Raw genomic sequence first — 22,404 nt, forward strand, 5'->3', positions numbered from 1 at the left:
GAGGCTGACGTGAACTGCCTTTTCGTCCACGTATTTCGAGGTAGGGTGTTGAAGGGAGTGGGCATATATGACTGGAGAGGTGCGTAGGTTCGTTCACTGCTGTCCGAGTACCGTATCTGACGCATAGGGACAGAAACTGCCTTCGGAGCAAAACTTGTTGTTGGGCTAGTTGGTAAGCCATGATCTCGGAAGAACCAGTGCAAAAAAGGACAAGGAAGAAGGAGGACGACACGGAGAGAGCGCACCTCTGTCCTTCATCCTTCGTTCTTGTCTGTTGTCCTTGTTTACGCAGGTTCTTCTGAGATCACTGCCTTCGGACGCTCTGCCGAATGCGCTTCATTGTTCTAGATTTGGAGAAAGTCTGGCGCTCACTCACATTTTAAACCAGGTCGTGTTTTAAACCACTTTATACAGTAGGTCATGTTTTAAACGTTTGAAGTCAGAAAGCATGGCGGAAGTTATGTGCGCGTGTTCATGCGCCAGAATGCATTTGTGAAGTAGCAATCGTTGTCCTGAAGTCATCGTTAATGAAAAATACCAGCGCTGCCGTGATGTGGAGACGGGGAGCTTCTCGGCACTACTCACCTGCCTCGAAAGGTACGCAATCCTAGCTATGTCTCGATACGTGCTGGTGTGCATTTTTCAAAGTATATTTTGCGGAAATAGCAGCCTCCGGGCTTGCCGGCTCTACCTAAGTGCCATGACCAGCAGAGCGACAGGCTCCTCTTTCCGTAAAGTATCCAAGGAAGAGACGCAGCACCGAACAGAGTTCGCCGAGTATCATTCGTCTCGCAGCTGTTATTGTTTTGACGAAATGAATGTGGCAGAGTACTGGCGCATGCCGCTTAGGAGCTCAAGTATGTGTTCTGCCAAATTTAAAGTCTTTTAACGCTATTTTGTCAAATTCCTTGCCGCATGGATTATTCACACGCGGTAATTTTTCCGGCCGTGCACAGCGACTGTGTTTTCTGCATAAAATGCATTCCGTATGCCTGACGCCTGAGTTCAACTCTAAGTTTTTCTGCTGCTCAGGCGCTGACCGCTGGTCGTTTTGTGCGTCAGGCCGCTTTGCAGTTGACGCTACCATCTGTTTTAGGTTTTGTGTTTTACAACGGCACCCAGATTAAGAGATCCTGTGCTGTTGAAGCTAGGTATCTTTAGAATGCTTATTCAAGGTTTCAAAAGCTTCATTGTTTGGCTAGAGTGCCCTAATTTCTGAATTTTGGTGTTCTGTAATCGTGATGGTATCAAATGATTGCCTGCAGGGGGAAACAACTACTTCCACATAGGTGCCCACAGCCATAGCTTTCACCTTGCTGCCTCTAGGAAATATTCATGAGCAGTATGGAAGCAAAGGTGTGTTTTAGTTCTTGCTGCGAGCTTCTTTTTAGATTGTATGTTAGGTTCTCTTCGGACCATTTTTCCTTGTTTTCTTCATCGAGGTGCTTCATGAAACAGGGTAGATAGCCTAACAATGCCCACATTTATTTCTACAGCCCCGGTCAAAGTATACAGCCCAACGTGGTTTCCTTCTGAGCTGTTTAGCATGGCTCCCTAGCACATCATGCAGTCCAAAGTTTGGGAGGATTGAGGACGCAAAGCCATTTTTCTTTCGAGAGATTATGGTTGCTGAGGATGCATACATAACGAGGCATGCTGCAGACCTCGCAGCGAAACCCTTTGAGCTGTATACTTTTGACAGGGACTGTACATTCCTGCTAGTTCGTTGTCAGCATAGGGTTATCGCAAAACAGTGAGTATTGTTGAACATTGTTTTCTGAAATGCTGCATTAAATGAGTGAAGTGCCAAATGTGTGCATGGGTTTGTTTTGTATGATGTGAGTAGGCCAAAAAATGTAGCTTCTCGCGCATCTTCTTTTGGTGTGTCGTGAAGTTGGGAATTTCTAAACATGGGCAGCATCATTTGTTAATAATGGAAAATGGGTTGTTACAAAAAGTAATGCAAAATAAAATCCTTTACTAAATCAACACCCCAACTCACTTGGTGCTCGTTTTAAGACCTGCTTTCATAATTAAATATATTTGTACAGATGTTCGGGCCTCTGTATGACAAACATAACGCAGGTTCACCCATTTACGTAAGCCAGTCACAAAGTCCTAATGCATCAGTAAGTATGAATACTTAGACAATCAAGTGTAAAACATGAAAAAAAAAATGTAGACTCTGACTGTAGCATCAGCATTGAAGCTGGCAGCTGCAGCTAGGATCTAGTAAAAGGCATTGATAAAGATGGCATAGAAAGCCTGGAGGGCTAGTTTGTGAGACATCTGGCGCCAAGAGCACACATACAGATGTAGGCAAGTGCAGGTTGAGTAGCTTTTTGGTTTTAATAAATCTTCCATTTCCTCTACATTAGAAAGGCCTGTACATTCTCTTATGCCAGTGCAGACTGTATTAAGCAGAATATCCAGATGTGTGGTTCGTAACCCTACTGATCCTTTCTTTTTTCGAAGATGTAAGTGTTCATTCGCCTTTTTCTAACAATAGCTGGCGTCCAAATTATTTAAAGCATTGGCCACAGTGTAATCAGTAGCATTTACCTGCTGCTCCTAATCCGTATGTCTGTCACTTGCAAGCAGAGGAGGATATTCCACCTCACCGCTTCTTGCATTGCATTAGAAACTATGAGCGAAAGGCAACGGCTTCCAGAAGTGTGCACATGCCCACGGGCCAGTCATGGTTGTGGAAGCTGCCGCCTCACTAGCATAGGTTCGGCTCCACTCTACGAAGTTGTGAGATGGAGCGTACTAGCAGTGTAGGTAAAGTGCCAGACTGGGTGTTTAAAGTGTTTTTTTTTCTGGTATAAGCATGCATTGAGGTACCTGCCTAATTTTTAAAAATCTTTTATTATTTTTGGAGCAATCGATGAAGCCGCAACATTGAGCAGCGATTAATCCCCGCTCTTTCCATGCAGCCCATCGACGACGAACAAGTGCTCTTGGACTAAACCATTGTAACCGCTTCGAGAGCATACATCACTGTGCTGCTGCAAGGGTGATACACGTGTCGGCGCAAGTTGTTCCTCCTGCACCTCCCCCTGCGCATGCATGGCCTGGACTGACGTCACCATTCAGCCAGAAAAGGCTGCGTTGGTTGACAGGGGTCGTCATTTTGGAGCAATCCAGACAGCCGCAGCATTTAGCAGCGGTTAATCCCTGTTTCTTCCATGCAGGTACGTGCTGGCTGTTTTCTTGCCTGTTAAAGAAAACAACGTATTTCTTGTTGCTGTATTGCTGCATATTTGACGAAAGGGATGTCATAAACCACCGTCAACAATTAAGGAAGTGGAAAAGGCACTGTATGAGATGTCTGCTCATTTTGATGCCAAGCATGATGAACTGAAAGGTACACTGAAAACAGTGATTGAAACAGAGTTGCAATCAGTAAAAGAATCTATGAGCTTGAGCGGTGAAAAGTTTGAGGCTTTCAAATCTGAAATCATGGAGACGAGGAAGGAACTTGCTGCTACTAGAACAGAAAATGAGGAAATCGGAAATAACAACTGTTTGACATCATAATTAAAGAAAGTAACGAAGGAGTTCACTGATGTGCAACAATACAGTCGAAGAATTAACCTCCAGATAAAAGGTGTTCCTGTGGTGATGGGCGAGAACCTCATCTCCACCTTGAAAACAATATCGGAGTGCCTGAACTCGCAAGTCGATGAGTCTGACATTGAGGTCATTTACCGTGTGCCCACAAAGTAAACAGATGAACAAAACATAATTGCCAAATTTTTTTCTCTTACTGTGTGGGATAAACTTCTGGACAATGCTAAGAAACAAAGTCTGAATGTTCCTCACTTGGGGTTTGAGGGCGAGATGCCCATTTACGTGAATGAACACCTATGTCCTGCAAACTAAGTGCTCCTAGGAATGGCACTGAAAGCAAAGAAGTACAAAAAGTGGAAATTGACATGGGTATCAGATGGGAAAATTCTGATGCAAAAAGTTGAAAATTGAAATGTTATACTCGTGATAAGTGGAGAAGACTTGCGACAAATTCTTTAACACAATGGCTGTCGGTATTATGCAAATCGAGCGAATCTGGAGAGAAAGAGAAATCTTCAACCCCTATTGATCATATCTACTGTGACAACGAAATGACCGTGCGCATTGGCGTTTGTGAAATAACTATTGCTGATCACTGTCCAACTTTCATGTTTTTACCACACAGTTACATGCATCCATATTGCAAAATGTACTCTCGAGATATAAGAACTCGAGTGAATTATGCCAGTGCCCCAAACCTCTTGTAGGGCACTGAGTTTGAAAATTCCACGACAGTGGCGTCAACACAAAATGCGAGAAGTCGAGGGTGAACAAGATAGTGAACAAGGGAGCCGTAGTGCTCCCGAAACGTCTTTTCATCTTTTGACTTTGGCCAGTGACCAGCAATCTGCATTAGAATGCGAGAACTTCATCCATTCCATATCAAACACTATTATGAAATCCACACGCGAAGGCGCACTTCGCAACTACAAAGAAGCTGTGCACCCATGGATTAATGATTGTATACTTTGTGTTCTAAAGAAAAAGATTCCATTTATCACAAATGCAAGCAAAACAAAACAGTTATTATCGCGGAAAATTCAAGCATTATACCAACCTTGTCACGAAACTCAGCATTGATTCGAAACAAGTGTGGAAAATTGTAAAGGATGTCACAGGACTTGGACAAATAAAACGCATTACCCCTGATGGCTGTTCCATGCAAATTGTTAATGATTTTAATAGCTACTTTGCTAATATTGCTGAAACCCTTGCAAATCAGTTCTCGTCTTATTCCACTTATACATATTAACCCACCTAGGGCTGTCCACAACAACCTTAATCTAAGTACGATTACTGTCGAGGGCATTGTATCTGTTTTAGGAACACTGCCGGTTAATAAAGCAGTTGGACATAACAATATTCACACCGCAATATTAAAGTACAACAAACATGTGACTGAGTCTAGATGCTGTCCAAATATTCTCAAAGTAGCCAAAGTTGATCCTGTTTATAAAAGTGGGGCCCAAAACGATCCAAGCAGTTATCGATCGATATGAGCACTAAGTATTATCAATAATATTTTTGAGAAACAATTCGCTGCTGAGCTAAGAATATTTGTTAGAATAACATAATCTCTCTTCAGCAGCATGGCTTTGTCCCAAATAGGTCTACCTCTACAGTGGTTCTAACACTTTCCCATTTGATAAATTCTGCTCTCCATAATAACAAAATTGCAATCAGCATTTTTTTAGACCTGAAGAAGGCATTCAAAGTGTATCGCATTTGATACTATTAAAAAAAATTTTCCGCTTATGGGCTTTTTGATGATACGCTGAAATTTTTCACAAATTACTTATCATCTTGACAATAAAAAGTGGTAAATAAAAATTATGAGTCTAAATATGGGAACATAAAATGCCGAGTTCCCCAAGGATCTGTTCTGGGGCCTATACTGTTTTCCCTTTATATGAATGACCTTCCATGTGCAGTTTCATGCTCCAAGATTCTCAGTATGCAGACGACACTGCCCTCATGTTCACAGGTAATTCGTTGTCTGCAGTGCAAAATGGCATTATGAAAGATTTATTGGGCATTTCAAACTAGTTCTCTAACAATCAGTTGACTGAGCATCGGCTCTAGCTGCTATTCTTTTCAAGTTGTGAGACATAGGTGAGACAAGTTATGTCTCACAACTTGATAAGAGCAGGAGCTGGAGCTGGTGTGAGTAGTATTCCCTGCTGCAAACAAATTCCAAATCTCTGCAAGAGCATCAGTCGGGAAGGGCTGTCACCTGCATTCTACAGTGCCACAAACATATGGTGTACAGAATGGAGCTATCCTGTGGACTATGTTATATCGGCCAAAGAGGGAAATGCCTAACTGACTGTCAAAGAGAACACGAACGCTTCTTAAAGCCACCTCCCAAACGCATTGTGGTCATACATTGGCTGCCATGCAAAAGCTGCACCCCTGTTTTCAGCCGGACAACTTTAGTGTACATGCATAAGGACCACAGAATGTGGGAGATTGTTGCGGAGGCGATTGATTCATCACGAGCAATACAAGTGCTTTGGCAAACCTTCTGTTGCGCTCACACTAAGAGAACTAGACTACCTCAGCAGCTTAAATGACAGAGTGGTGGTTTTTGTACATTTTTGAACATTTTTCTGTTAGTTTTTATTTACCATTGTTTTTGCCCCATGCAGTCAATTTCTGATGCAGTGCCACATGTTTGTTCTGCTCGTTCTTCACTTACTTACTGCGTGACAGTGATAATGGTCATCAATCGGGACTCAGCACCGTGTCTATCTGCTTCGTACATCTTGTCGTAATCGTGCTGTGGCTTTACCTGATGAGCATCTACCGACTAGCTCGAGAAAGTAGCCTTTTACATTGTGAAGCCATTTTGCAGGCTACATGCAAGAGCAGGAGTGTGGTCAGTGGTATGAAGCCTCATAGAAAAGGAACTTGCATTCATACTTCCAATATTCACAAAAATAAACAGTTTCTTGGCATGACTTTTTCTCCAAAACAGTGTAATGTACTAAACATGCGTCATGAAATGAGGAGCTCATGATTTTTAGATTGAGCATTTCAAGTTCACTGAGAGCAGTTTTTTGAAGCAGTTTGGAGCCTTTGCTTTAAGAATGCATTAAATTACTAGTGCAGTGCAAGTGTTTCCCATCTCGCATGTTGCTGAAAATTGTTGGTTTTCTAGCCTCAGCTGCGTCCAGAACATATGAACACACTTAAGCAGTGCCAGAGTGTACTACAATCAAGATCCCATTTATGGAATGGGGTTATGCTGCCGCTGTTTTTTCTCTTTTCTACTGATTCAGTGAGCCTGGTACTAATGGCATACAGGTTAATTTTTAATTACAATATACGAGCAGTGTTTGTTGACTTGTAAGTGAACAAAAAGTGCAGCAGTAAGGGTACAGTACTGCATGTAAAAGTGCTTATTCTTGCATGTAAAGGATTGTTTTTAGCTATGAATTGCTTTCTCGAAAGTGATCAGAGCCACATTGGCTCTACTGGCATGAGAGCCTGTGGGACCACTGCTGTTCTTTGAAGAGCCTCACTTGTTGTCACTAGATGCTAGATTGGAAACAGTAGGTGCATTAGTAGCATCTCTGTTTACGAATAATTAATTATACTAGTTGAAGCCTTCTTTATTTATATGGGAGCCCTGGTTTTTCTTTCTTGCTGTAACTGCATCTCGGCCTACTAGTTAGTAATGGATACCCCTCGAGAATGAAGTGCATAGGCCCCCATACGAGGCCCTCTAGCCAACAGTGCCAACATATTGCAATGACAGCAGTCAACAGCCTTGTACATATTCGCATAGCAATGTAGATGACTAGCACATACAATGTCAACATTTAAAGTGCACTGTCATGAGAGAAGGTCATACTTGACCTCCTGCTTTCCGGTCATGCAACTGAAGGCCGTGGGGGCATATTCATGTGCAAGCATGCCCTCTTCATTATGCTGCTGGGGAGTCAGTTTTCTCTTGTCAGCTTCTTGTGGTGCTACAGGTGTTTGTTCTGATTTGATTGGTCATGTGTTCAAGGTGGTGGAAGTTATATCACTTTATGTCATGGCGGCCTTTTTTTTCTATTTGTTCCTATATAATTTAGGGAAGTGGCTATTTATATTATTTAACTATGTGTAGCGTATTTTCCTTTCCAAATGAGCACACTTGTAGGAATTTTGTTCTGCAATCAGCTGCAAATTTTTTTGAACCGGCAGGATCTCGCATGGTTTGAATTAATGACTATTCAAATCAAAGTAGGCATATTTTTGGAACTGAACAAGCTTAAATTTTGTAGGCTTACGAAACTGTTAGGAAGGTGCTTACGTCTGTACCTTAGCATCATGAAGTCTCCTTTGCTGCTCAAGTCTACAGTGGCACAATGCTCGAGATCTATGATAATGCAGGGCGTATATCTGAAGTACTGGCAGGAACGATTACACTGTCCAAATGCACAGGGGAGTCCGAGTGCTCAGTGTCATGGTTAAACATCTGTACAATGTAAAGACTCAAGTTGATGTCCTCTTTGTAACTTGCTGTCCAATTAGCACTTAGGTAGGTTTGACCAATTGTTCAGAATAAAAATCGCATTTCAGGTCGTTGTAAAGCAGTAGAGTGAAGCACTTAAAAACTGCTCTGGGAATGTATTTAGCAAAGTAGAATTTTGCACAAGTTGATGAAACACGGAGGAAACAATGCCGAGAAGGTAGGACCTGTCAAGTGCTGAAAAAACAATGTCTTTTGCGTACGTCCTTCTCAGAAAATGACTGCATCTGCTTACAAGCTGCAATAGTAGGAATGTGATAGAACACGTACTTGCATATTGCAGAGCAAATTTCCTAGTAGAAAACAAAACCTACAGAAGGGTAAAAAATAGCCAAGGAAAGCTCAAAGTAACAGGATACCCACCTTGCAAACAACCAGCACGAAGCATTTTTCGTTACCATTTGGAAGCATTCTTTTGACACGAGAGGATGAAATGAATGACACGCGAAACAATTTATATTAAAGGCCAGCTCGGGGGGTTTTTTGACATGTTTTGGTGGTAGTCACATCACATTCTATAGTCTCCTCACTCTGGTTTAAAAAGCCGTTTTTCAAAATACCAAGTAGAAGTATTTCAAAGGATGAAAACCCAGGAAACCTAAATCGTGTTTCGACCAAACAATGACTCCACGGGAGACCGCCACCCTATGACATCACAGATATTTACACAAAGTCTATCTTGTGCTCATTGATTGGCTGAGCTGGTGAGTGCAAGTGCGAGCTTGGGCCATTATTTGTCTGAAATGACCAGAAACCAGCTCTACACTTTTGTCGTTCAGCAGAGCAAATATCGATGGTCGTGCATCCATTGGCATCACACACGCATTGTTGCCCTCTGCCAGATATTGCCATGATGTGGGAAATGTGAAAGTTCTTTGCACTGCAATAGAACACCTGCCCACTGCGAAACTTGGCACAAAGGATCAAAAAACTGTCGAGAACATACTGTGAAAGTTTTAGTATAAACAGGCTAGGTAGAAAAAAACGCGAGTTGGGGGGGAGGGCGTGATTAAAGAGGATTTTTAACATTGAGTTTTAAGGGAAACCAACCAAATGGTCTTGCTTTGTTCTTCCTATCTTAGAATTCATCATAACTGAGTTCGTATTAATGGAAGTCTATTGTAGTTACTGCAGTGCTGTGTGAAGGGAGCACGCTGTGTGTTCCCGTTCGAGCCATAATACACATGCGTGAGCCCACTGCAAAGCATGCTGTCACTGTCTGCAGTTCAGAGACACTGCAGTCCTTAAGGGCAACTCCGGGAATTTTTTGAGAGTCATGTATTGTGGTGAAACATTGGCTCCGAGTTTTCCTCCCAATCCTGATTATTTCTTGCAAGTATGGCAGCCTGTGCGGAATTCGTTCCTTTGCCTATCCATTTTCAAGTTTGCTGTTTCCTTAGCCTCAGTTCCTGTGATTTCTGTGGGCAACAATACATTCGCAACCATCACAAACATTAGGCACACGTTATTACTCTGCCCACATGAAGAATCAATTTTCGTACTTGTATTAGGTCGCCTAAGGCATGTTATGAATTGGGGTCATTGCCAGTCAGTATTTCTTCCATTGAATGCGCATACGAGTGTTCTCTGAACAATGTTCATGAGAGCATTGCTGCATTGACCGAAGCATCATCCTTGATTGTAAACTGATGTATGTTCGGTTTTCTGCTTTAGATTAGTTCCACTTGGGATTTTGAAAAATTGCTTCTTGTGCCAGAGATAGGAGAGTCCAAGGAATGGGATGCGCTTATTCAGTCAAGATATTGGAAAACTACCTGAAGTTGCCCCTTTGTTGGGTTTTCTCTCTTTAAACTGATCCGCAGCACATTAGAAAAAACACGGAGTGAGCCGCTCTTTTCGCACGCCTCACATTACCAGATTGCTTCTTGTACATTAAAGCTATTGTTTGCCTTTTGAGACCAAAACAGAAAAAAACATGCAAAAAAAATAATCAAATCATTCAGTTTCCGTAGGTGAATTCCACGTTGTGACTCTCATCACACCAAAGATAAAAAGCGCATTACACGAATGAAAAAAATAGATAAAAAAATTTGACACCTCTACTTTTAAAGAGACAAGGAAAGTTTCCAGGAAAAATTTTGACCGGGCACTAATGCATAAATTGGGAAGTGTCACACATGTCTGCATTGCATCTGTTGCCATTTAGGATGCTCATACTGCTTAACTTGTCACTATCTTTATTGGTTTTCACTGTTTTTTGTTTCAAGTCGTGCTTTCTGTGTATTACTCTTTCGAATGTTCGTCAGATGAAAGGCTATTTTTTTTGCTTCTCTCACATTTATCTTCTAATTTTGTGTGCCACTTGGTCTATAGATCTTGTTTATGTCATTTTTCAGGCATTACAGAAGTTTCTTACAGTCCGGCCAATATTTTGACCCATATAAGTGCTCCTATATACCTGGTGGTAAGTTGGCCGCGTATTTTGTTGTCTTATACTGAATGAGGTCATTCCGCGCCAAACGATCCAGACTTTGTGCTTGACTGAGTTTGATTTCTTAAAAAAAAACTCATGTCTTAGTATGTACTGTCGCAGATTTTCCCACCTTGTTTTTGCCAGAAAAAAAACATTTCATGGCAAGGCCGTCATTTTAAGTTTACAAGCGGAGCAGAGCCTAATCGTTCGAAATCTTGTAAAAATAAACGTTTTTACGCATGACTTAAAATTTTTCGTATAAATAAACGACATTGTGCTTTCGTATCCAAAAAATTAAACGAACATTTTTTCTTTCAGTCTTTATATAGAACAAGAAAGAAGGTACAAACATATGAAAATTTGTAATTCTTGTCCAATTTATGTTCTCTTAGTAGTCATTTCAGCTATTTCTCTGATTTTTTCAAAAGGCAAAGAAGCCGATAAAAATTTTTTGAGATGAAAAACATGATGCGTATCAGCAAAAAAGTTGTAAATTTGATAAATTTTTTTTTCAGGCATATGCAGCCGTCAATTGCACAGTGAGTAAAAGTTTAATTGGAACAATTATTGTTTTATGCGAGGAAATAAGTTTGCAAGTTGAGTCGCTGCGTTCAACCCCAGCATTGTTCGCTGCTTGCTTGTACCTGCAGTACACGCTATAGCTGGCATCAAGGACACACATGAGCTTTGCGGCATGGTGCTCCAAGTGGATGCTCCTCATGTTTTGCTTTTGAAAGGTCTGCTGGCATGTTCATTCACATTTTGTCGCTTTTAACTCTTAGGTTGTTGAGCATGACGTAAGTCCAGCATGCACCATTGAGAGACAGATGAAGGCTTGATGTGGTGAAACTTTTGTTTTCCTTTTAATGATAGCACTTTTGAAACTGCCTAGTGAGTCCACCTTCATTTTCTTGAAATATTTGTTGGGGCACTCGGAGCGCTACGACACGCTCGATAGTTTTCTCTACTCCACCCACGTAAACAGCTCATAGAAGGTCAGCATTTGTCCTTTGTACGGCCTCTGAATACTTTCTGTTGCTGGCAAGGGCCTCATAGTTCCACCAATGCCGTCGCAAACACGACTACAATGTGACGTGGCGAAAAATCCGTTCCGCTGAACATTTGAAATCATTTTCATGGTAGCAGAGATTTTAACTGATTGCTCAGACTGCAAAGTGTGCTCCGCAGCTCAGTACCGTTTGTGTTGAGGTACAATAGTCGTTCTGCCATGCGTCCACTTCATTTTTACTTTTTGTAAACGGGCCCTTCAGCAGATGTTTGTATTACCAAAGCTGGCTGTATGGAAGCTTAGCACTCCATTGTATTCGAGCAGTGGAGTGCTGGTTTTTGTATACTTGCAGCCGGAGGCAAAATGTGCTGCAGGAAGCACGGAGCAATGTCGATGTTGAGGGCAAAGGCTCAGTTTGCCAAATTGTTTTCTATATTAAAAGAAAATGTGCTCTGATTAAACTTCTAGCAATAGATGCCATTAAATGGTGCCATGCAACTTGCTATATTTCATAATTTCATTAAGATGACGTGATTTTGCAATTGAAAGCTGAATTTATCTCAAAACGGGAATTTTCTCAACTTTAGAATTTTTTTTGCTGACTTGTCTTATGCTTTTGCTCTCTGAAACATTTTTATCTCCTTCTTTGCCTTCTGGACACCTTAGAAAGTTGGAATAACGACTGTAATAGCAAAAAATTTGATAAAGGATTCAATGTTTAGCACCTTCTTTTATGTTTTGTTCAAAAGAAAGTATGTTCAATTTACTGCATATGAATGTGCAATGTTTTTTATATATATAAAGAAATTTTCGCAATCATGCATAAGAATGTTTATTTTTACAGATTTTTTCGCAAGCCTAGGTTTTGCTACCGCTTCCAAACGTGAGATGGTGTCCAGAACATGAGAAAATTTATTCCGACAAAATCAAGGTGGGATAATGTTTGTCATAGTAATGCAATAAGCCAGGATTTTTAAAAAGAAATCGAATATGTTCGATTGCTAAGCCTGGATCAGTTGGCGTGGAATGCCCAATGACATATAAATGTTAATTGTGTGCTGTTTTGAAGCAGTCTTTATATTTTCGTAGCTCGAGTAATATTCCAGTGTAGGTAGAATGCAATTTGTTCTGCTTTCATAATTGTAATGATTCCATATCGCGGCCTTTAGTTTTGCATCTTGTGTGGGAACTTGCATTGCTTTCTAACTAATTTTTGCTGCAGGCATTCATCCCATATGGATGCTGCTGCTCTTGAGCAGCATACTCAACTGGACCAGTGGAGTGGTATCGCTGTTTGTACCTTTGGTAAATTTCTGGGAAAAATTTATGCATTCATCTGGCTGCTTGTTATTTTCATGGTTCATGTGTAACGGCGGATGAAATGCTCATTGCTCCAAAGGATGATTGTGGCCATTTGTTAACACCATTTTATAATAGCAATATATGCAAAAAGATTCATTCTATTTATCTAGTTAGTACTTTTGCTCACTACGTTTTGCATGTATGCTTCAAAGGAAGCGATGCGCACCCCTTGCGTAGTAACAAATTCACCCGACTTGTTTGCTGTGGATATTGTGATGTCCCAGCTAGCATTTGTGACCTCCAAGTGCACACTTTTATCTGTATGTATTTTTGTGTATTATATGTATGTATACACTGGCTGTTGCCCTTGCACGAGCACTAGGCCAGCAGCCAATAAGTTATCTCTTGTCCATCATTCATCACGCCTGATTATCTGCCTGAGTGCCATGTAACATTTGGTGCAAGTGCTGGATATCGTCGGCATCCTGGTCCTGGAGCTTCGGCATCCTGCGTCAGCTGTCGTCGTTGGCCGTATAGTTCTTGGCCTGCATTTACTGACCGTGCCGCAGCCTATCAGACCTGAACCAACCTCGCCGTTCACCCTAGTCCCGTCCCCTGGTCCGACCAGAAGACATGATGAAATGAAGGCGCTGCTGCGACCAGATCCTATGACCCGCCTGGCTCGAGACGCGGCCCTCGCATGAAGACACCGTTCCCCTGCCCAGGCCATTTGTTGTGTCCTGGGCCCACTGCCGTCGGCTATGGCACCCTGTGGCCCGGAAGCTTTGTTGACCGGAACTCATTCTCTCATCTCATTGTGGGAGCCAGCACTTCACCAACTTGCCATTTCTGTTGTGCCGTTGCTGAAGCCGATCACCATCTCACGCATTCCTTCGTCGGTGTCTTCTTCTGTTTACCATAGGAATTGTTCGGTGGCCCAGAGTAGTGTCATGAAGAAGAAGCTGGCAGTGGTGTCAGACGGAGCACTCGCGCGAGGCTAGCAGCCATGAAATCATCTCTTGTTTATCATTCATCGCGCTCATTCCTTTGCTGGCTGCCATGTAACAATGTGGCATGACATCTACCTTTCATTCTTATTTCTCAGTCTTGTAGGTGTAGATAGGCAAATTTCTCTACCTTGAAGCCAAGGCTATAGATGAGGTCATCGGGGAAACCAGGTCACGTAACTGTGTCAGTTGGGCCTCGATGCTTACCAGCTTATGGTGAATACGCGATCTGTTTAGGGCACGTTTCAATGCAGCTCTAGGCACAGCCCTTATTACCAGCTTCGTGGCCGCTGATGAATATGTTTACATGTCTTTTTTCTACCGCGGGGCATAACACCCGCACATATGGGCCGCTCTGATGTACAGCCGTAGAAATTGAAGCAGTCCTCCAATGGCATTTCTTCGGTCAGCTCAAAGTCTGGAATAACTTCAGAGAAGATCTTAAAGATGTTTTCAATAGCTGCCTTCTGCTGACCCTGGTAAGGAAGCTTGTGGATCAGTAGGAAGTCCAGAAGTAGGAAAGTTATGATATTGCAGCCATGCAAAGCTTATTTTATCTGGTGGTCTCAAAAGGCTGGCAGAGGGTTACAGAGAATTGGTGAAACACAGGAACCGGTGCATACTCCTTGCCATTGAACGTAAAGATCGCCATTAAATTTTACAAAGGTAGAATGCAAAAAGTTTTCTAGCAACTCCAAGAATCTATCCATTTTAATTCCGCATTGGTTTGTGTAATCTTACTGCTCCCATGAAATCAATGCCTTCTCTTACAGTCTCAAAAAAGGCTGTATGTGGCAGTGTGTAATACAAGTCCTTCTTGCCAATGGAGAAGGTACTCTTTCTGTGCAGCGTTTCGATTGGAATATGGACATTTCTTCTGTCTTCTTTACCAGGATCTTCCATGGTGAGGAAGGAGAATGATTATTGCAGGTACCTTCCTAAGGGTTCCTGCCACAATCCTTGCTGAGACAATTACTCAGGCAGGCCACTTATCCTTGTGTGTTTTTGTTGTAAAAAAGGCATTCAAGCATAGTTCCTCGCTCTTCTTCATAGCCGGCCCTAGTTTGGTCAAGTTGTTTCTACACACAATATTTGGGCTTCGTTCTTCACTGCTTGAGCCTTGATCTTTTTTTGCAACTTACGGAAGTACTTGGCTATGGCTTGATTTGTTTTGTTTTTTTATGGCTGTACATCGGAGAGGCCCATATTTGCAGGTGTTATGCCCCACGGTCGAAAAAAGGGCTGTGGCTACTGGTGGATTGGAAAATGCCATAAACACATCGTGCATTCATCGTAAGCAGGAAAGCACCGAGGACCAATTGAAGGAATGAATGAACGAATGAAATTTTAATAAAACAGACAAGATACAAAGAAGTTGGTCTGTCTAGGAGGCTGACGAAAAGGCATGGATGCCTGACAAGTGTTAGTCCCCTTTTCTTAAACACACTGCACCCAAGCATTACATGAAGGTTACGTGAAGCTGGTTTCCACATGACATAATCTGCTGCCTTGGCTTCAAGGTAATGAAAGTACTGCAGATTGGGCTAGTTGGTGATGCATAGTGGTGGTTCAACAGAGCAACAGCACACACAGACCAACTAGGAGACGAGACACACAAAGCAGCGCTGAACTTACAACTGATTTTTTATTGGGAAGAAGCACGTCATATATACAGTCACGGAAAAAACAGCGCACATGCGCAATGTCAACAAGACACATAGTGATAGCACATGGTAAAATCCGCTTTAAAAGCACGTGTGCATCCGCTGGACCGCTCCCCACTATGTAGCATATTGATTTCTCGAGGCGATAATGAAACAGATGGCGTACTCACCCATCCTTCACTTTTTCTGATAATATGAAATGCCTCAGCTACTTCGCGAGTGTGCTGGTCAGGATGAGCGAACAGGACATCAGTGTCATCAAAAAACGGCGTGCATTTGCACGTGAAACAATGTTTAGCTAGGTTAGTTTCTTCGTTAAAGAATTAGCGTGCTCCATGAGCCGCACGTTAACGCAGCGGCAAGTCTGTCCTATGTATGTAAGGCTGCAGGACAGGGGAATTTGATACACTACGCCCGTCTTGCAGGGAACATATCTATTTTCATTGTTTATGCTGCAAGCATTTCTTCTGCGCCCTTCATGCCTTCTTTGAATTGCCGGCCCCACTCTTTCTAGTTTGTTATTTGCAGAGAACAGAACCTTTACACCATGCTTGCTCCCCACCCTTTTAATCCGGTGCGACAGCTTGTGGACATATGGCATAACCACTACCCTTGTCCCTTCTTCCGAACCCTTTTCCAGCCCCAAGGTACTTGCAGACGATTTCAGGGAACGGCGGACTTTGTCTGCACTCGAAACGAGAACTGAGTCCGGGAAACCAGCTTCCCTACATCTGTCTGCCTGGGCTAAGAGACTGGGCATCATTTTATGATAACAAGATTTCTTTACTGCCATGCCTACGTGGTCTGTGTGTGCTGTTGCGCTGTTGAACCACCACTAATGAAAGAAATTTTTCGATTTACTCCTACTAGGCTGCAGAAAGAAGAATAGAAGTTAGCTTTTAAACTGTATGGGCATGGTGTTAGCCACGTACTAACAAAAGAGGTCGGGCGGGCTGGTGTGAACTTAGTACGTAACGTGCCCACCAAATTATCTCGGTTGTGCAGAATGGTCAACCAAGGTGCCTCAAAAACTGCCCGCTGTAAGATGAAGCCCAGAAACAAATTCATAGCTTGTGACAGTGATGTAGTTTAGGAGATCATTCTGTAATGTAAAGCGTCATATGTTGGACAATCAGGTTTGTGTATCAACATTCTTCTAATGGGACATGTCTCCTACGTTGAGATAGGATATGTTAGCAGGCAAGCAAGACGCATGTCGGACTGTGAGTGCATTACACATTTCTGATGATGTAAAATTCTGAGGAAATATAATCGAAAGCTAATTTGGGAGTGTCACATGTAAAAGGCCAAAAAAGACGAAGTTTGAAGGAGAAAAGAAGACTACGAAGACGGTAAGGATGAAGTGTGCCAATTGAAGAACAAAGAAGATGAATTATTCGACGGGGGGCGTGGCAAGAGGTGGTTCACGGAGAAGAGAAGGAGATGAAAAGGATGACATGTATCAATGCCGAGGGTTTCAAAGCTCGAAGGGATGATAATACGCATGGGGGAAACAGAAGTGGAGGCTCCTGATGGTCAGGGACACTTTGGTTGGGACAGAGCAACGCCGGCTGCTGCCCCAGCAGTCCTGAGCCTATTCCGGGGATTCAGCGGCTGACGAAACCACCTCCTGTGCCCAGGGGTATCACAAACGATGCTGCCACGTGCCAGTTGCATCGCCCTGGTGGTCCCTCCAACGCCAACGTCAACGCCAATGTTGCTTCCACCAGTGCTTTGATCGGGTGTTCATCTGACACCAGCACTTCACACTTCGAAGGTCACCTCAGCGCCGACGCTACTGCCTGGACCCACGCAACACTTCCTCAGCACCGAACTGTGAGTATTGTGTGTACCAGTACCATCAGATTTTGTTTTTTGTTGGTGTTTTTAATTAGTTTTGTGTGCTAGTGCCTGTGTGGTGTAGGGTTTATTAAATGCGTGTGCGTTCAGCTGTTGTCCGGTCTATTCCTTCAGTCCCAGCGTTCTCCTGTGATCCATGACAGCGAGATATTTGAGGCGTACATCATGCATACGAATTGTTCAATCTGCGTAGGCACATCATCACTAACGTTAATGAAAAATGAAATTGACTATCTGGATGAATAATCACAACAGATGGGTCTGATGACGATTCCATGACTTTCCTTTGTATTTTAGATGGTGCTTCCTTTATTTATTACAAGCAAAGCAATAAATTTCTCAGTCATTTGTCAGCGCTGTGCCTGTGTCATCTTGTCTGTCTCCTGTTGCCCTGCGCCTTGTTTTGCAAAGAATCATGCACGGACTGGCCCGGGTGCTCTCCGTGAAGTATTTTAGTGACCTCGTGCAAATTTTACTTGATGGCTTTTTGAATTTAGTTGCTGCGGACACGGGAGATATGTAAACTTAGCACTGCTGCCTACCTTTCAAGATGTCATATGCGGGGTAGATAAATGCATACTTTGTGTTGTGTTGCGGTGGACCACTGTCATGGAAGGGGTTGCGTCGCTCACTTTGGCACAAATACTATGTTTTCTACTGTAGTAGCAAATGTTACTTCTGACTTGTTGTTGGTGTGATTGTAAACCATAATGAAGTGCGCTATTATTTTCGTCTTTGTTGTGGTGGTGTTTTCTTCCATGTATAGTCAACTTATGTTCCAGCCAGGCTGGTGGTTTTTGTGCTGGCCCTTTGCAGTTTGTGCAAAATTAATTGCATGGCCTGACCACCTTCATTCCATTTTCTAACAGGTAGCATTTTAACTCAAAATTGTTTTTATATTGCCACTTAGAGCTGTTTTCTCTGAAACCACAATCACTTCTTTGGAATGGTTCAGGGACTAACAGCTGGCGCTGGCTCGTCATATGGGCTGATTTTTGTTTTCTGTTGGCGTTAGCATGCGCAATATCACCCATCATTAAGGAGCAGTATGTTGGCATTTTGTAAGGATCATTGAGCAAAGAAAATTGATGTGAAATTTTTTTTTTTGTAAAGTGTAGACTCGCACTGTGCATGTTGTTCTTGGAAGAAAATGCTGAGATGGCTGAGAATCTGTTCGTGGGGGAGGATGACTGCTCGGCGCGCTCGCCATTGTAGTTGACTCCACAACTGTCATAGTGTCAGGATTATGGATGGTCAGCATAAGCTATTAAGTTTGTGTACAAGCTATTATATGTCTTTGAACACTTATTCCCTGAGAGTTACGTGTCAGTCGAAGCGTTCCTCAAGCTGGTTTATAATGGTGCACAAACATGAATTTTTTATTGTTTGCTCTGAAAATTTAGGTAGATATAAGTTCAGTTGTTTGAAATTTTTGAATTAGTGTTCATTGGGTGGCATTAAGGAATTCATTGGCGAATATCTTTGTGCTTTGTTTATGGGTGTGTTTTCTTATTATTAAAATGTTTCCATATTTCTGTACTGTTGTGGTTTGCCTGTAAATAAATGTTTTTCATAGGTGCACACAGCCTGTCTACTGCTATGAAGAGCTCGGGTAGTACCGGTATGTTGCATTATGTAGGCGTTATAATGGTAAATTTAAAGAATGCTGAAGAAAAGTACTAGATGTGGACACAAAGTATGAACCCATTGCATGCATTTTTTCTGATGGCTGTTGGGGTGTAAGAAGCGTTAAAATGCCATTGGCTTGGCGGTAATAGCATGTGATTCACGGCAACAACTTTTGGTCACTTATTTTTATTTTTTTCATTTTCGGGGCGGTTCTTTTGTGAAATACGCAGAGTAAAACCTGTATGAAAACACAAGGCACCCTTTTGGGCCTAATTATGAACACTTGAAACCGGCTTTAAATATGTTTTATTTTACAGCGAGAGCTCCGCTCCTCGGGCTACATTTTCTGATTTCGATGCAGATGACACAGTGGCCTACAATGCCTCACAAGGTCAAACCGTACTTAACTGCGTGGTGGTATGGCTTAAGCTATGTATCACCACATGATCATATGACAGGCCATTGGGTACCTGATTTTGACATTTGATTTGACAGTGGTGACCATGCTGAACAGAACTTTCGCTCGTGTAACTGGGATCAAGCCATGTTGAACCCTGGCCAATATTTTTTTTGACAGTGTAACTGCATGAGGTGTTTTGAAAGAGTTTATGATGCTGTTACACTGGAGCCCTTTTGACATTAGTCTTCCATTAATGATGCTATGAATTTGGATCCAACAGGCAGTATGCTGTCTTCTACCTTTTCTGAAATGACCTTATGTCTAAAATGATGACACTATTTTCTCCTCTAATCAGCATCACAATGCACAGATTAATTCCCTAAAGGTGCCCATTTCAGTAACCATTTTTTTTTGTACGTGCCAGAACGAGTAACTCGATGTCGCCAATCACGGACAGCATGATGTTTCAATTACTCAGAAGTGGAGTGCTGCTGTTTCTCCCGGCCAGCTCATGACAATGGGTCACGTCTTGTAACAGTCGAGAGGAAGTGTGCCACGCAGGTTTGGCAAACGACTCCTTTTGAGTGGATGGTGTTCAGTGCAGATTAACAGGTAATTTTATCGCGTCGCAGTGAGGGAACAGTATATATGGCATTTTACAACTTTAACTATTATTAGCGTATGCGGTGGCTTAATTGCATAGGTCATTCACAGATAAGAGACCGCCTCTACCAGCCCACAGGAACGAATCATTCATCGCGAGGGGAGGAGAGGGAGACGCCCCCCCTCGAAACCTTTGTTTCTGAAATTCCTTTCCTGCTCCAGCTTGCCCTGGTTGGTATTATGCACTCGTGACCCTAGGCTGAGGTTTTTTTTTTTTCTGACTGACTGATGTAATGCCTTTTCGGCCAGCAGTTTTCTGAAGAGTATTTTATTTATTTACACCAGTACCTGCAGCATCACAAGGGCATTATTAAAGGGGGGAGGGGGGGACAATTGGAGGAAAATGAACATATGTGACAAAATCTAATACAGCTAAGCACAGATGGTAAAAGCAAGAAAGCAACAAAATACGTAGCATCAGTAAGTTATCTCGACGGCAAACGGTCTTCAGTGTACCGCGGTGCAAAATTACGACACAGAAATGGAAAGGGTACACTATCGCATGAAGCGCAATGCCAGCCAAACGATATGGAGTAAACGGGATATTAATCTATGGCTTACTGCGTGACAATAAAGACAAGCTCTGAACACGTTTTACATTCATCAATGCTCATATCTTCGATACTAAATTTTTTTTTTAAATTAGCCATTGACATTTTTTATTGCTTGTGTTTCAGCAGTGATTTTATAACCCAGCACGTGACGAAAAAAAGACGACGCGCGCGTGACAGCGCGCGACTGTTCTCTCGGAACGGCAGACATCTTGACGTAGCGAGTGGATGAGGTCGTGGCCAGGGGCTGCTCTTGGACGGACGTTCGTGTTCTGCGCGATACGAAGGAACGGCTTTCAACCAGCTTGCTTGACAGCCTAGAGGTGAGCAGTGCTCGTCTATTTTATCGCATTCACCGTCAAAACTACCGCACAATGTATGTGGCCGTGACCACATTGTGCGTCCCTGGGGGACGCGGTGGTATTTTCTGTAATTGGCTATGCCTAGGTCTGATTCTGAAAAACTTTCCTGACGACACATCATCCCGCAGGAGCTACCGAATGAGCGTCATGTACTGTAGTGCGTTGTGGGCAGAAATTGATCGCTCACGTGGAGGCACTCTCTCATCGACGGGTTCGCAACCATTCCTAGGATTTCGAGTTCGGTCGTTGAACGCAAATGTTTCTACGTTGCTTTTCAATTAAAATGTTGCCGCCATGGCCAACACTGAAGCTGCAACTCCGTACTGTGGATCTAGACGCCATAGGCACTTAGGCCCGTTCCTCGTGCTGCGATTAGAACGAAAAAATTCAGGGGTGCACTTTGTTGACCTAAATTGCGGTGAGGCAGAAGCCTTTAGCGCGGTGTTGCTGGTTGTGTCGCTGATGTGTGGTGAAGATGTTTAAAGACTAACTACAAAGAGCATTTAGGCGGCATATCGTTCCATATCTGCGTTCAAGAGGCGTCTGGATTGGGATGCGATAGCGCGTTGCAGCACTGCCAAGGAGTCCACGGACCACCACCGCCCGTTCGGCGCGACGCCTTGCCCGTTGGACAATTTAAGGAAAAGAAATGACGCCTGTCTCACATCTCGGTGGACACCCTATCCGCGCTATAAGGGAAGGAAAAGGCTTTCGTTAGTTGCTGGACCCCGCCGCGGTTGCTCAGTGGTTAGAGCGCTCGGCTACTGATCCGGAGTTCCCGGGATCGAACCCGACCGCGAAGGCCGCGTTTCGATAGAGGCGAAACGCAAAAGGCGCCCGTGTGCTGTGCGATGTCAGTGCACGTTGAAGATCTGCAGGTGGTCGAAATTATTCCGGAGCCCTCGACTACGGCACCTCTTCCTTCTTTCACTCCCTCCTTTATCCCGAATTTCCTTATGGCGCGGTTCAGGGTTCCGCCTATATGTGAGACACACAATTGCGCCATTTCCTTTCCACAAAAACCAATTTTCAATTTCAGTTGCTGGATGTAACGGACACATCCATGGCCGCGATTATGAGCCATTAAAGGCTTAATTTCGCCTTTAAATGGTCGGCCTAGTCGGTGACGCCACAGCGCGATTTTCGGTCAGTGCTTTCACATGCAACGCGCGCCCAGCGAATTTGATCGGAGGGACAATTTTGCATATGCAAGCCATGAATAAACGTGACGGAAGCTTATGTTACTGATTATGTTACTGAGCTTAGGTTACTGATATTATTACCTGCGTATTTTTGCAAGGAAATATTTCGTATGTTTTGATTAGAAAAATGAGCTGCAGTTTAACTACTGCTGAACCTTGTAAGAGAGCGAAAGGTGTGGTGTATCGGGCAAGTAGACGCGGCTTGGCGTCTGTGCGTGCCGCACAC

The 22,404-nt window shown here is 43.0% G+C and overlaps 2 protein-coding genes across 10 annotated transcripts in view; both read left to right on the forward strand.

Annotated features, from left to right (window-relative positions):
• Window positions 1–17,724, forward strand: LOC144115165 (uncharacterized). Of its 6 annotated transcripts, none has more exons than XR_013311279.1 (6): window positions 1–597; window positions 1,266–1,356; window positions 2,937–3,194; window positions 10,453–10,520; window positions 12,383–12,469; window positions 13,306–13,566. XR_013311279.1 is itself a non-coding variant. In XM_077649364.1 (6 exons), the coding sequence occupies exons 1-5, from the start codon at window positions 528–530 to the stop codon at window positions 12,398–12,400; spliced, it is 438 nt and encodes a 145-aa protein (XP_077505490.1). In that variant the 5' UTR covers window positions 47–527; the 3' UTR covers window positions 12,401–12,469; window positions 17,152–17,724. The 6 variants fall into 6 exon arrangements, 2 of the variants coding, with proteins under 2 accessions (XP_077505490.1, XP_077505491.1); XM_077649364.1 differs by lacking the exons at window positions 1,266–1,356; window positions 13,306–13,566 and adding exons at window positions 11,045–11,068; window positions 17,152–17,724 and having other exon boundaries at window positions 47–597; XM_077649365.1 differs by lacking the exon at window positions 1,266–1,356 and adding an exon at window positions 11,045–11,068 and having other exon boundaries at window positions 47–597.
• The window catches only part of LOC144115162 (uncharacterized), a 19,806-nt gene continuing 14,578 nt past the window's right edge, over window positions 17,177–22,404 (forward strand). The window contains exons 1-2 of one of the 4 annotated variants that reach the window (XM_077649343.1): window positions 17,177–17,347; window positions 20,741–20,937. The gene's annotated coding sequence lies outside the window, so the exon portion shown is untranslated. Of the gene's footprint in view, window positions 17,348–18,954; window positions 18,993–19,030; window positions 20,938–22,404 lie in introns of those variants that run through there. The other 3 variants (XM_077649344.1, XM_077649345.1, XM_077649346.1) reach the window with 3 other exon arrangements.

This window comes from Amblyomma americanum, chromosome 1, assembly GCF_052857255.1.
Source record: "Amblyomma americanum isolate KBUSLIRL-KWMA chromosome 1, ASM5285725v1, whole genome shotgun sequence".
In the NCBI taxonomy this organism is placed as follows: domain Eukaryota; kingdom Metazoa; phylum Arthropoda; class Arachnida; order Ixodida; family Ixodidae; genus Amblyomma; species Amblyomma americanum.

Bases quoted from the DNA above. Each gene is read 5' to 3' on its own strand.
- LOC144115165 (XM_077649364.1), top strand. From the start codon at position 528: ATGAAAAATACCAGCGCTGCCGTGATGTGGAGACGGGGAGCTTCTCGG. The intron at 598-2,936 runs GTACGCAATCCT...CTTTCCATGCAG, and splicing joins CTACTCACCTGCCTCGAAAG to CCCATCGACGACGAACAAGT. The intron at 3,195-10,452 runs GTACGTGCTGGC...GTCATTTTTCAG, and splicing joins TCCCTGTTTCTTCCATGCAG to GCATTACAGAAGTTTCTTAC.